The sequence below is a fragment of the Taeniopygia guttata genome, chromosome 1A (assembly GCF_048771995.1).
Source record: "Taeniopygia guttata chromosome 1A, bTaeGut7.mat, whole genome shotgun sequence".
Taxonomy (NCBI): domain Eukaryota; kingdom Metazoa; phylum Chordata; class Aves; order Passeriformes; family Estrildidae; genus Taeniopygia; species Taeniopygia guttata.
Genome location: NC_133025.1, coordinates 40285648 through 40300744, shown reverse-complemented (window position 1 = coordinate 40300744; position 15097 = coordinate 40285648). Strand labels below are relative to the sequence as shown.

At 34.1% G+C, this 15097-nt stretch overlaps 1 protein-coding gene across 12 annotated transcripts in view; it reads right to left on the bottom strand.

Annotated features, from left to right (window-relative positions):
* The window catches only part of LRRIQ1 (leucine rich repeats and IQ motif containing 1), a 105577-nt gene that overhangs the window by 52807 nt on the left and 37673 nt on the right, over positions 1–15097 (bottom strand). For all 12 annotated transcript variants that reach the window (XR_012053458.1, XR_012053460.1, XR_012053459.1 and 9 more), the window contains one exon: positions 14859–14978. Coding sequence is in view for 9 of the 12 variants with exons in the window: in XM_030260691.4 (XP_030116551.4) it covers positions 14859–14978 (120 nt within the window). In the remaining 3 variants the exon portion in view is untranslated. The remainder of the gene's footprint in view (positions 1–14858; positions 14979–15097) is intronic.

Here is a 15097-nt window from a genome sequence, read left to right as displayed (position 1 = left end):
ATAAGGAATATGAAGAGCTTTGTGTGATGTATTTGACTTACTGAGTATTTTATGTCCAGGTGTAGGTGCCTGATTCTTTCAAACTTGTTCTTGTTGAACTGAATTAGTGAGTAATTTTCATTGAAATTTTGGGTTAAAAAAGTAAATTCTATATAATGCTGTATGATTCAATTACACAGTTTTATTTCTGATGTAATGGATTAAATGGGAAACTACAATAATAGTTGGAATGAAGAAGGGTGACAGAATTAGTTGCTAATTGGAGTCCTTAGCACTTTAAAGTAGAATTCAGTTTTCTTTCATAAAAACAAACTCTAGACTTTGTTTCAAACCCAACCTGTATATGAGTTGTTTTTTTATATAAGTCCTTGAGGCTTTTTACCACGTCTTTTCAATGTATTCTGATAAGTGAAAGAATCAAATCACACCTATACAGTAAGTAAATACCACTGAAGAATTTGGCTTGACTTACAGGACTCAGCCATTCAGGTTCTTCTTACTTCAACAGCAAACAGCCTGGGGTTCATTCTTTTGAAAATGTCTACTTACAAAACTGGACTATCTTCCTCCCATTCATAAAATACTTCAGATTATACTAATTTCTGACCCTGAGAAATGGTCCTAAGCTTGGACACCTTACTGTGTAGTTTGTGGAAACAGGACTTTGTACAGCTTTAGACTGGTGAACAAGATCTTCCAAGGCCTTTGGAAGATCTCATATTCCAGGTATTTTGAAAAGTTAGTTCAGGTACTGGTCACAGGATTTGGCGGGTCTAAGATCACTCTTTCTGCTTCCATTCTGATCAAGCTTTGAAAAATAATGTTTGATTTTATTTTCACATCTTAAAAGGGATGAATTCTTACATCTGATTGATGCCCTGCTTCTGGAATTTCCTGTTATTTGCTTACAGTATGTTTTGGGATTAATTCCTTTATTTAATAAATCCAGAAAAATTCTATGCCCTCATTATTAACAAATAACCACTCTTCCCCTCCTCAATATTTCAATTAATGATAAATATATAACATTAACCATTTTAACATGCCTCCTGTCTTGGGTAGTTGTATGTGTTAAGAAATCTATGTAAATAAACTGCAGAGGCATACAACAAACAAAATGTATCACATTCCTTAGCTTTTACAGTTATCTACAACCCACTAATTTATCTCTCTTCAGTGGTGGGATAACTCTTATGCTGATAACCGCTGATTCACACAATTTTAATTTAAAAAAAAAATCCATTCCAGAGAGCAGACTGTAGTAAATCAAATCCCAAAAGTGATCAATTAAATATGTGACATTGGTACTACTTGAACATAAAAGACTGACAAGTTCATATCTCAGCAGAGACAAAGCTAGAACAATTCATGTTTTACAGTTGACTGAATGCTATGGGCAGAATGGTCAAAAGGAAAAGCTATGAAAAAGGTACAACATCTGACTGTAAACTTCCACAGAAAATAGATATTATTCCTCCTTGAGCTCTTTAAATTTACTTCTCAATCACACTATGCAAATCATATTTTTAATTCCTCAGATGAGAATTTTTCACCTATTTTTCAAGACTGGACACACAATCCAGTCAACAGGGCTGGTATATATAGGCATATGAAAATAGCAAACTTTGGAAATTATTCTTACTCCTCTGTTTGCAAAAGAATAAACAGGTGGGAGAGAAGTAGATTTCCACTTCTTGTACAATTTAAAGTCAATCAACTTAATCCATGTGTACAGTGATGTGTCCATTATTTACCTGAGTACTTAAAGGTCTTCCAGTAGCAGTGAATATTATTCAAGCTCTAATGTAAAATCTCAGGCCAAGCCTCCATGCTGGCTAGTTGAATTTTTACCTCTCTGATGAAATAGTTCGTAAAATAAAAACAAACAAACAAAAAACCAAAAAAACCACCCAAAACAAACAACCCCCCCAAACTAACAAACAAAAAAACCTAAACCAAAACAAAAGTCCCCTTGAGAAATAACATTCCAAAGATGTAGCAAATTTTTTGGAACAAGAATCACTTAGCAGTACATTGATTGAATCCTTTTCTTTTATAGTTGTACCATAACCCAATTAAACACTTAATATTTATGTTTAAACTTTTCTCACTAATATTTTCCTAGTCCTGTGTTTGCCATTTATTAACTTAGTACTAGTAATAGTTTTATTTCTTTTGTAGTCTATAAAATATAATTCAGGGTCCTATGTGTTCAAAATAATTATCAGTAAAAAGACAAAAGTATGAATCAAAGATATAAATATGCACAAACAAAAGAAGACAACTTATTTACCATTTAAGTACATCTTTTGCTCCTTTGAGTGTATAGCATATCATAAAAATATACCACAACAATATTTGTTTTGTCAGAAAACAGAAATAAACACTATTGATCGCCAAACACTCCCTTCTACTATCTTTTGCCTGGATATTTTCACAGGACTAAGCTGAACAAACTTCTGCCCACACCTTTCCTATAAACAGTCCTAATGAAAAGTTTATTACAGATTTACCAACACCCAAGGCTTAAAATTAGATCTGTTTCTATGAACATTGTTCACTAAGATTAAAGAACAACAATCTGAGATTAATTACAAAGCAAATAAAATGACAGTATTTGATGCTATGGTCTATACAAACAGCTATAGATGTGCTATACTTGTATTTATTTCTAAAGCCAAATTAAGTAATTTGCTAAATACTGTAGCTTTACTCGTGTGTAAATCACACCCAGTTTATTTAACACATATTAGTTAATCTGAAGATTTCTTTTATGCTTTTGTAGCCTCCATACTTTATTTCCAGTATTTGTTTCAAAAAGTATGTATTAATTACTTTAAGTTTAAAGTTTCACAAACATACAAAATGTACATAGACTTTTCTATTTTTTGTTTCACCTTATTTTTTGATAACCCATTTTAAACAAATTTTTAAATTTTTAAACACAATACAATTATCCATGATACCACTCTTCAGGAAGAAGGAGGTGTGCATCCATTGGTGTTAGCGTTTTCTTTCTGAATTTTAATAATGAAACTTTAATATTATCAGCTATTTCCACTTACCCATTTGGATAAGAACTTTTTATTCTGATTCACAATGAATGTTTTATCCTTTGAGACACTACTACTACAGGGTTCCTCCTTTGATTTTGCAGCTCATTAACAAACTGGAGGTTTAGGGATTTTTTTTTTTCATGACATATTATATATAGCTTCCTTCATTTTGTTCCTCCTCCATTTTTCCAGTATTTACTCAATTGCTTCCTTTTAAAAATGCAATAACTATTTACATCAAGCATTGAACTTCTCTAGTCTCAGAAACAGAATTCAATCCTACAAAGATCAACGTGAGTGATAATGGTTCTGATAACTTTAACTGGGTCTGAATGAGCTGCCCAAAAGTCAGGTTTTAGTGGAAAGGTTATTTACAAAATCTAATCCAAGGCATTTTTTCATATGCTCTGGATTACATTCTGGAGCTAAATAATCTTTTATAATATATCATGACTATACATGTAAATAGTTCTCAGGACAGTGTCAAACTTACACTCAGGCTTTGAAGCACTTCTACAAGCAACTGTCCAAACTGTGAATAATGCCATCACATACTGCCTTTCATCTCTCTGAGATCAAGGAGGATCACAAGAGCATAATAGAAACTCAACCAATTCCCGAAATTGTACTATGGTTTGAAGCAGAGGATGCAAAAAGGCATTAACAATACAGGATGAAAAGAAAGGCCATCGTTTGACATCTAACAATTCTGTTCTAGTCATTGCAAATATCCATCTACATCAGTACTCTGCTTCCAGAAAAGTTCAGCAGCAGCTGCTTAGAGGAAGAATGAAGAAAGATGGATGTGATGAGGACAATCCTTCCTTAAGTACATACTTTTAGACCTTGGCAACTGGTGGTTTAAAGACTTTCTGCTAAAATCTACGGAAATATTCCACACCCAAAACAATTACCTAATTTCTAATGACAAATGTAACTATCTGGTCAGCATGTTTATCATGTCATCTCTATGTCAACCTAGAAAGAAGGCAAATCATGTCTCTGACTCATAGGATGTTAATTCCTGAAGCAGCGCAGATTAACTTCAAAAGGACTTCATTTTGAACATCACAGGAGCTGAAGCTACCTCAGGTTTCCAAGTGTGGTGGACGTCAGAATCACCACTTAAGAAAACAGTGAAACTATCTTTGAATATCAGAGAAAACTAACTATTTATACCTCTTTCATCTCCTCATTGACTCATTCACTGTTTTCAGGACAGCAATGGTTTAGTCAGAAAAAAAAAAATTATACTTATGTAGTGCATTTAATTATAAGGAATTTTCAAGTAAAATACCTAACAACAACTAAAATACCTAAAACAAGTACATTACCCTACAATATAAACAAGCAGAAGCTAACATCCAAAACATATCTTAAGAGTAATGACTGGCTCATGATCATTATAACCTAACAGGAAGAATGGCAAGGGAAAAAGAAAAAGAATCTTCTACCAGAAGCAGTATTTCCACATCAGAATTTCATAGAAATAGTGTGCGGAATCCTCTGCTTTGAAAAAAGAATCACTCTTCTTTCCAGTTCATCTGCCTGGTTTTAGCCATAATGTTTTTTTGTACTTCTGCTCCCCTCTGTGAGGTAAGCCATTAGCCTCATCCTTAGGAGGAATGACCCTTTTTCAACCAGATGTTGCAAGTATCTTCCCTCTCCACATTCAAATTTGTTTTCCTTAAGAATGTACAATTTCAATTGCAATGTAATTAGAGTAAACAATAAATGAATCAGAATGAATCTTTCCATTATGTCTTCTCTATAGAATACAATTTTTTATAAAGTTCTTCAGGCTGGTGATGTCCCTAATTTCTAGTTTTTAGTGAGTATATTTGAACAGTGCGGTTAAAATCTAGTTCACTAAAAGACAATAGAAAAGGTAAAAGCAAAGACAAATGAAATGCAAAACTTTTAACATTATTCTATAACTATTTTAAATAAGCTTACAGAAATTATTCTGGGGCAATACGTTCCACATGAAGAACTACTTTTCCTGATGGTAAACATCCTGTAGGTTAAATACTTGCTTAGAGTGGGAGGGGGTGTGGTGAGGCTGAAGGACCTTATGCTGAAGGTTAACCCTCTAGATACTCACAGCCAGCCCACTGGCTGTGTGTCTTTCATCTGGCAGAAAGCTGTAACTTTCTCTCTTAGTTCCTGGCAAACATATTTCACTTTGTAGTATATTTCATTTAAATATCATGCTAGTCCAGGAAAACATATTTCATTTCTTTTTAAACTAAACTTATTTCTGCCAAGGCCTGAGTTTTTGCTGGGAAAATCTTCCCTTAAATCCTAAATAAGTTTTAAAAAATTTCTTAAGAAATTATGAACTTTTAGCTCTTACAGCTGAAACAGAAGAGCCAGAACACTCTTCTATGCTCTTTTGTATATTGTTGATAGACTGTGATTGAAAACTTCCTTTGAAATTAAAGATCTGAATATATTTGTGTATTTAGCCTTTTCTTTCATCCAGTCCTTTGAGGAATCAGATTACTCTATGGACTTTTTCTGTGAAACTCAAGTTCATGTGTAAAGCCTAGTTCAATGTTAGGAAGTTGAACATCAGATCAGGTTCAGACTTCATAAATACCTTATAAAGCTAAGAAAATGCCAGATACGGACATTCTCAATTGAATCTTCTAGTAGCTGCAATATTATTCCACTTACAGGACTACAAAAGTTTCAATCTAAGTTCTACCATTTTAAATTATATGTAAATGCATTAACACTATTATAAAAAATTGTAAAATCTTTTAAATTAGATAGCTTAGAGGATACACATTTTACAGAAAATATATATCTGAACTTCAAGCAGCAGGAAAAACAGTCCTTTTCTCTGAGTTTGTATTCCAGTATTTTTCACATATTTTATGTGCTGAAGATAAATAGGTTAGCACCCTAATAAAGGTTATTTTAACCTTTGGCAATGCTTCTTTTTCAACCCTGTCTTTATATTAGACAATATATATACATTAGAAAAGAAATCTGGATATAGCTACATTCTTATGACTGCTAAAACCAAACAAAGTTTCAAGCCAAAAAAAGTAGTGAGTATCACACGAATTCCAGAGAAACATTGCAATGATTAATTGACCTCAAGAGATTTTATAGACTTACAAAAACTGGTTAATTATTTGAGTACATTCTTGTAGGAAAATTAGAAGACATGGAGAGTTGTCCTTTTCTAAGAAGGATATATTGATGATTATTGGAAAAATCGCATTCTGTTAACAAAAACATTAAAGAAAATTTTATTGTAGGATGCCTTTCCCAAAAATAATTTTTCCTAATTTTTAATAAGCTTGTAAAACTAGCTGTTCTCTAAAATTCTAATGCATATATATATATATATATATATATTTACATTTAATACATGTACCAACATGTTTACACAAATGCAAATAAAATGAGATTAATTTATTGTGGAAAAGTAAATGAACAATGATAATTTCAAGGATGACAGAAGTTTTAATTCAAATAAAAGGTTGAATGTCTACATATATAATTACCTCTCCAAAAGTCTGAATCTTATTGTATTTCATGTCAGTCAGTCACGACCTACATCACCTAAACTTTTCTAAAAATCTATTTTTCTCTTATGCCTGACAGCATTCAAAGGAAGCTCTGTGTCCTTTCTTTGAATGCAGGAATAAAAAATACAGATGAGTAAATGGTAACCTCAGCTTCAGAGGTTGGACATGATCCAAGTAAGCATCAGAAATGTATGCTTGAAAAATCTTTTGAGATACAAATCTCCACCCATCTCAATAAACACCAAGCTCCTGGAACCTTCAAACCACCCCTCAAAATGGGTCTAAGACCCCAGATATAGTTTTTCCCCAAAATGACAAGAATCTTCAGGACTTCCCCTTTCTGACTCTGGCACGTGACACAAATTTTTGCTTTAATGTCTCTATAAATCTTTTCTGAAGTTTTTCTACTTCCATGAAAACAAAGAAACAAAACTTTCAAGGGGCAATGAGCTAAAAACGTAAAAAACCAAAACAGACAAGGAACCGCTCAACCCTACCCCTTGAATACAGTGCAGTCAAAGAATTTTGAAGGAACATAACCCAAAATGTTTTATCCAGCTTAGATAATGAATAGTAAAACACAATAAAAATAAAGCTGTGGTTCAGCTTGCAGTTTTGCCTAAAGAAGGGAAATCATGCAGAAGAGCACAGGGTAATAAAAAATAGACTAGTCACAAGTTTATAGTCATTTAACCTTTAACATGTTTCAAAGTTCAGTTCACATGAAAGATTAGATTCAATTTGAAGACAACTTTTCCTTTTGATTTAAAAGTCCCTATTTCAGAAAAAAAGAACAACAAAGAAAGTTTTGGAAGCTAAAGAGCAAAGAAGAGCTAAGTTATAAACAAAGATTTTTTGAAATATATCTTAACCAATACTACAAAATCCTTAATTCTAAGGAGGTACGTCTAAATCGTCTCTCAGCTTTGCTTATACTGTCCTTCTTATATGCCTCTAGCACTCTCTGTTCTATTTGAAATAAATTATCCACAAGTGAATCTGCAAATTGAAATTTGTTCATTCATGCCTGTATTCCCAACACTTTAAATCTTTTGGGACATGTAATGATACTCTTTGGAAAGAAGCAGATTCTTTTGGATGTTTTCCTGGTTTATGGAATGATCAATAGCTACTCCTATACTTATATTAATAAAAAAAAGTATTTTTCATGCAAAAAAAAAAACTGGAGTGAATAGTAGGACAGTATTTATCATTTAGGATTCCTTAGCCTAATCTGTTCTAGGACAAACTAAACATAGATAGTTTTTAGCTAAATTAAGGCTGTATTATAGCATATGAGGTGTTTGGAGTTTTTTAACGTTCTTTGTTTACACTTCTAGAAACGAAACCATTGCATGAAAGGCCTATTATGACTACACATCCCTTTCTGTGAGACTGCTTTCTAGAAAGTCAGACCCTAGCCAGTAGGATTGCCCATATATTGGACTTTGCACTTGGTCTTGGTGAACATTATGAGGCTCTGGTCAGCCCGTCTACCTAGCCTGGGCAGGCTGCTTTAAAGAACACCCTGATCCTCCAGCATGCCAGCCTGGAGGCAGCCCTCAATACAGTGTCATCTGCACACTTGAGATTGCATTCTGTTCCATCAGACAGGTAGCTGATTAAATTTTTTACTGTTTTGGTCCTCCTACTATCCATGATGGGCTCCATTAATTACTCTCCACCAGTAATTATGACTGTGTGATATTGCACCATGAAATGCAACTATTTCAGCCTGGGAGTGCAGTCAATTTTCCAATGACCTTATTGTCTACTTTTCCAGCCCATATCTCAATAAATTTTGGGAATAAGACTCTGGGAGACAGTCAACAGCCTTGCTAAAATGAAGGCATGCAATATGCACTGCACTCCCCTTATTAATAATATTGGTCACCTTGTGACAGAAGACAATGAAAGTGACAAGTCCCATGCTAGATTCTCGCAGTCACTTTCTTTCATGCGTTTAGAAATAGCTTCTGAATGTATTTACTCCAAACATCCCCAGAAAGTGATATAATGTTAATGGCTTCTAGTTCCCTGGATCTTTCTCAAAAATTTTCTGAAAATGGGTGCGATGTCTGCCCTTTTCCAGTCAACAGTAACCTCCCCAGTTGTGATCTTTCAAAGATGAGAGAGAGTAACCTCAAAATGATACCAGGCAGCTTGTTTCAACCCCCTTGGATGAATCCTATCTGTTCCCTTGCACTTGCAAATGTTCAGGGGAATTAAGCTGTGCTGCAATTGGATAACATCAGCTTTCTTCTAAACCCAAAGGATTTCAAGGTCCAGGCAATGAGACATGCAGAGATTCAAGTGCAAATGATCACATAAGCTGACACCTCATGGTCCTTTTTGGTCCCCCACATAAGAACTGCCATTTAACTCAACAACAATATTCACTGGATCAATGGCTTCTCCTTAGAGAACACAGACAAATCAAATAGGTTAGCTCCTGAAATTTGTAAATAGGGACTACTAAAAAACCTTTTTTAATGGAAATCAATGTATGTGAACATGCTAAATATTAGACAGTTAACTAGATATTTTAAACACAACCTATATCTATACTAAAACATCAGTTTCAACATTACACAAAAATTAAGGAATTTAGGGAAGATTTAATCAATGATTGGAGATCCTTAGCTCAGCTTTCAAGAGACTCCAGATGGAGATGTACTCATTAAGAAGAACTTACGACTGTGTTATTGATTCAACTTATAACAATGTTTTTGATTTAGAACAATTTTCCTTTGAGGCTAAAGTAGTGAGTAGAAGCTTCAAAGAACTAAAGCTTTTTTTTTCCAGTTACATCTTTCCATTGCTTGCCTTGCTTAATCGATTTTGATGCTTGACTTTGCCTTTAGAGATATAAGACTAGGAATTATAATTATTGTTATCCTTTGATATGTCAGAGAAGCTAAATGTAATTTAGAAAAATACTACACCATTTGCTACATGTAGGTTCCAAATTATATCTGTAGTGCCATGCATCACTAGTAGGGTTTCCTTTGGGAAGTATTTGTTTGAATCTGGCTATTTAACCAAGAACTGGATAGAGACAAGTGATCAAGACAGGTTTTGTTTAAAAATTACCAGCATTTCAGGTGGCAGGAAGAACTGAGATCTCATGATGTAAGGCCAGAAAGCAACCAGAGCACATCCTGCATAAACTGTGAAGCTGGAGTGTTAGCAACAGCCTTTAGTAGCTGTGATTGTGTTTATTTTTCCAGGTACTGACTGCAACAATCTACTTCTAAGCCCAGACAACTAGAAAATGAGATAAGCAGCACTGCTGAAATAGGTAGAAGTTGTATGCATCTGCAGATGCCACAGACTATGAATGGCATATGACCCACTAACACAGCAGCTGAAGCAAGAGGAACATGTCAAGAGATTATTGATAAACAATAATGGAAAAAAGATTGATCCTCCAAATATATTGCTTAGGAGAGAGTTTTTTCCTCCTTTTTAAAAGAAGGGTATGGATCCAATGAAGTTTTCAACAGATGCTTTTGTGCTTTCCTACAACACTGTAACTTTACATGAAATTTGATTAAAAAAGGTAATATTTTTTGCAGCATATAATACAGAAAAGCTGAATGCTGATTTGACATCCATAAGCAATTACAGGAGCTAGACATACATAAGAGTGCCAAGATACAAGAAGTGTTATGGAGACCTTCTAATCCATGGGCTACACTTATTTCCTGGCACTAGCCAGAAAACAGCAATCACTGTCACAAGCTCACAATCGTAAGCTCCCAGTCTGAGACAAACCACATCATAAAGGATTATCAGAAAAGCAAACAAAACACATCATATGGGTCTAGTATGGACATGTGATAAGAAAATTAAAGATGGGAGACATGAAGAATTTTTTTTTTTTTTCTAATTACTGTTTACTTATTAAGAGTTAGCACACATGAGCTACTTCTTATTCTTTCCACCCCTCAGAAAAGAAAAATTAGAAGAAAGAAAAATAAAACTGCTACCTATCTGCTGTGGAAGCCAAGCAAAAAATTATGGCTATGTGCCTGAACGTGGATATGCAAAAAAAGAAAGAGAAGTAAACTCTTGAACAATAATTTCAAAAGCTGTCAAAAAGGCTGGAATATAAAAAATCTACATAATCAAGCTCAGAAAAAGAACAACACTGGCTCAGGGCAAGAGTGTTATCTCCTTTGATGAAAAAAACAGTAATGGATTTCTTTTTAACTTGGTTGCAACTTATAAAGCAACTTTCTTTTTGAAAAAGTATGACTAAAGTGATTTAAATTAAATATGAAGTTTTTAAAATAGAGTACTTACTTGGTGTGCCATGTAATCATCAATATTGATATTTCTCTTGATGAGAATAAGATGTGTCCATATGTTTATTCAATGTAGGAAAACAGTAATTTAATAAAAATAAAAAACGATGGTCATTGCTCAGGGTAAAGAATTGTCTAATTCCTCATAATTGTTAATTATTCAGCCTTCTGACACCTTGGCAAGTTTACACATTTGGCTCACATCATATTTACATCAATAAAACAAAAATACTGATATTTAGATGATACATAAGTAAAAGATGTGTCAAGCAAATGTGCTGTCAGAGTTCATCCACCAGAAGTAAAGTGAGCTCTTCCTTGTAGATTGTTAGCTAAAAGGATGGACTGCTGATGAAAGGTTGCCTTAAGATCAGCCTTCTGGAGCATGTAGGTTGGAATTCTCCAAAGTCCACATGAAAGATGTGAAGATATCACTAAATACCAGGCTCATACTTTGCGAAACATCTGTTGGCCAGATCTTTCATGTCATCTGGGATAGCCTGTTTGACATCGTGCAGTCAAATAGACACAAAACACTACTGCCATCAATTGCCTCTGAATGGCTTTGGCAATGTATGGGAGCTCATATGAATACAGGAAGGTATCAGCAATGGTTCAGATGAAATGACGAGCATTCACGCTGTTGATAGAAAAATAAAGCCCAATCTCATGCAATGCATTTTTCATGTGATATGTCTCCTATTGTTCAATAGGCATAAATGAAGATTTTTGTCAAAGATTAGTGTTTTCCTCATACTGTTTCACAACTCACCTTCCATGGAACACTGGGTACACTGAATTTATAATGAAGATATTACACATTTTTTTGTGAAGACTGAAGCCTAATGACTTATTGCACCACGATATTTACAAATAATTTAGAAAGGTGCTTGCACAGTAGTGATTTTGTAGAATGTTAGATAACACCAAATAAAATCATGACTGAAACCTACGTAAGAGTATAAGAAAAACCTAAACCACCACAACACAAAATACCGAAGTATTCAAAAAGCTTTTAGACAAGATTTAAGACATTTGTATCAATTTCCAACAAGGAAAGGTTTTTCTGCTCTTCTTTTTCATTTCACTCACCCTATACAACACTGAAATCTGCAGTACAAAATGGTATCCAAATATTTTTCTCTTCCTCCAAACCCCAACATATGGGATCTCTTAGCCCAGCAATATGTACTCCTCCCTACACACTTGTTTGAGACACAACAGATAGCCACTGATACCATGTGTCACTACTTTGCTCTGCTTCACCACTTTACTATAAAACACTGAGACCAGAAAGGAAGGAATAGGAAGTATAGACTGTTCCAAGTTTCTGCTGCTTGTTTCTCCGAAAGATGGAAGTCCACGTGATTTGATATTAGCCAACTGCAGAGAATGAAACAGCTACAGACACTGAGTAACTAGTCTGGGCTAGACAGAGCAGATGCCTACACTATATGCCTAGTATAGTTATGCTACACATTTCTCAAAATCAACTTTTAAGCACAGCACAATATATACATTCGGAAGAAAAAAGAAAAAATATAAATATTGCAGGGTATAATTCTAGTTACAGTCATCTATGCTAAACATTGAAATATTCACTCACTGAGAAAAAAATATCCTTCACAGACATAGACACTGTAAATTTATCATATACACTGCTCTGTAGAAAACAGATGTTGTTATATTTTTCATCACAAGAAGGTAAGGGCTTGAGTAACTTATTTGACATCAGTCCGCAGTTCAGCCTTTGAGCCTGCTGTGCAAATTTAAATGTCAGCTTATAGTTCACCTGTTATCATCTCAATGCAAACACTTCCTGAGAATTTCTCCATAAATCCATGTTTTATTTCATTACTGATAAACTCAATAATAATTTTGGAAAAAAAAAAAAAAAAGGAATAAATGTGTGGCAACAGTAAAGGGTGATACAGTACAAATCTCTCTGAAATCAGCTGGGCTTCTTTCTCCTGCCTTCTCCATCCCTTCCTTTTCTCCCCGACCTCAGGAACACCTGCCCAAATGCAATTGACTTGTTGACAGAAAGATGGAATTGTCTGTGTAGTTTTCAGTTAAGCAAGTAAAAAACCCCAAAACCAAACATGACAGGGTTATTTGGGCCAGAGAGAAACAAGAATGGCTCAACTGAATTACTGTGTGTAAAACTCTGGCCTACTGGCTGAGTAATTCAAAACAGGATATTTTCCTTCCATCGTATACGAACAGCTACTTCCTTCCTGTGTGAAGAAATAAAACCTTCAACGTTCTGCTTTTTATTATTTTAGAAAGAAGCCAGGGATCAGAGAACATCAACTAATGAAACTGTTTTGTATATGTATTTCAAATTAAAATAAAAAAGTCCTAACATTTAAGCCAGATCTCTATGTTTACACACACACATTTCCCGTCTACCAAATGATTCTTGGAACTTCTGCCTGAAACTTTTTGTGTGCTCTTAAATAAAGCAGCAATTCTGAAAATGTACCTTAAAATAGCTGCAAAAAAGGAGAAGAAAAAAATAAAGTTACCTCAAGTCATCAACTCAATGGCAATAATTTCATAGAAAGCCCAACTATTTTCTATGGGGAGGAGTTGGTAAAAGAAGCCTGGTAGCAGATGACCACAGACTGATCAACTGTAAACTGCACTGCACCAACTAACAGCATACTTGGTTTCATAACTCCACAATCCATACAAACATTTAATTATAAAAGGGACCTACTCCTGCCAGTAGCAGGACTATTGCATCAACCTCCTCTGCAACCTTACAGTGAAATATTGATAAATGGCTCTTGCAAAGACACAGCACCTGAATAAGCACATTCAGAGACAAGGGTTCATGAAAAAAAAATTAGTTATATCCTCTTAGGTCTCAAAAGGCCACATTGCTATTAGTTTTCTTTGCTTTACCTGAAACCATTACAAAAAAAAAAAAAAAAAGGCAGCCAATGAATGTGAACAATTAGAGAAAGCAGTTCTCCAGACAAATACATAGGTGACTCATCAACAGCTGCCTTACTGAATAATATGCATACTGTGTCTAGAACTTCTCATACAGACTGTCTTTTGAGGCTATAAAGAAAATATTTCTTTAAAGATTCTTTTTCTTGTTTACTGAATGGCAATATTGATCCCACAGACATTTTTTATTTTTACCCAAGTATAGCTAAATTTAGTTTTGAATGTTATGTTATTCCTCAAATTCCTCTGAAGCCCACTTTTAACTCTTAGAATGGATGCTTCTCATCCAATTTCAATCCTTCTGAAACTGAAAAAGCATTTCTAACTATATGAATTGTAATAATAACTAGTAACAATTTCTGGTTATTTGCCATAATGGAGCTGCTAAGTGTGAGGTTTGTTTTGGTTTTTTTTTCTGATTTAACTATATTTCTCTTCATAATTTACTACTGTCTTTAAACCTCTGATCTTTTTAGCACACTACACATAAGATAATAAGCCTGCTTCACCTTTTGCTTTGGGGATATGTTCTTTTTACTGGAATATAACTGACATTCAGTGTTGCAGTTATTTTCTAAATTGATCTCATTCTATCAAGAAAATGAAACAAATACACATTAAAATATTACTGAAATTATAATTTGTTACTGAAGTACTAAAAAGATAAACATTTAGGAACAAAAGAACTATTCCCTTAATCTCATTTGATTGCCCTTCAGCTGTAAAAATATAAGGTATCCTACAGTAGGTGTGACATTAAAGCAGAGTAAGTACCAGAGCATCTCAAAGAGCAGGAAGCAGTTAATCCAAGACAAAAACATTTAAATCAGCTATAAATAAGAAATGCTTCTTTATTTCTGGACATCCAATGTGTTAATTCTAGCTTTGGTAGTGCTTTCCATTTTTTTTTTTTTTTTTTTATTTCCAACACCTACATGATTGCTTAAGAAGAATAGTGAAGAATTTATGCTAATTAGTGTGCTTACTTCAGAAAATGTGAAAGCATCCACATTAATTTCTTCATATTCATCTTCCACTTCATCACTTTTAACATCTGCAAGAGCACTGGCCAGTTTCTTTCGTAAAAGAAAACCCTTCCAAAATGCCTAAACAAAAAATTTAAAGCATGTTATACATAGCCATAGATCAAACCCATATCCAGATTCTCTATGTTATCCCATTAGGAAGATAAAACATCTTGGCCCTTTGTTTAATAGCTCAATGA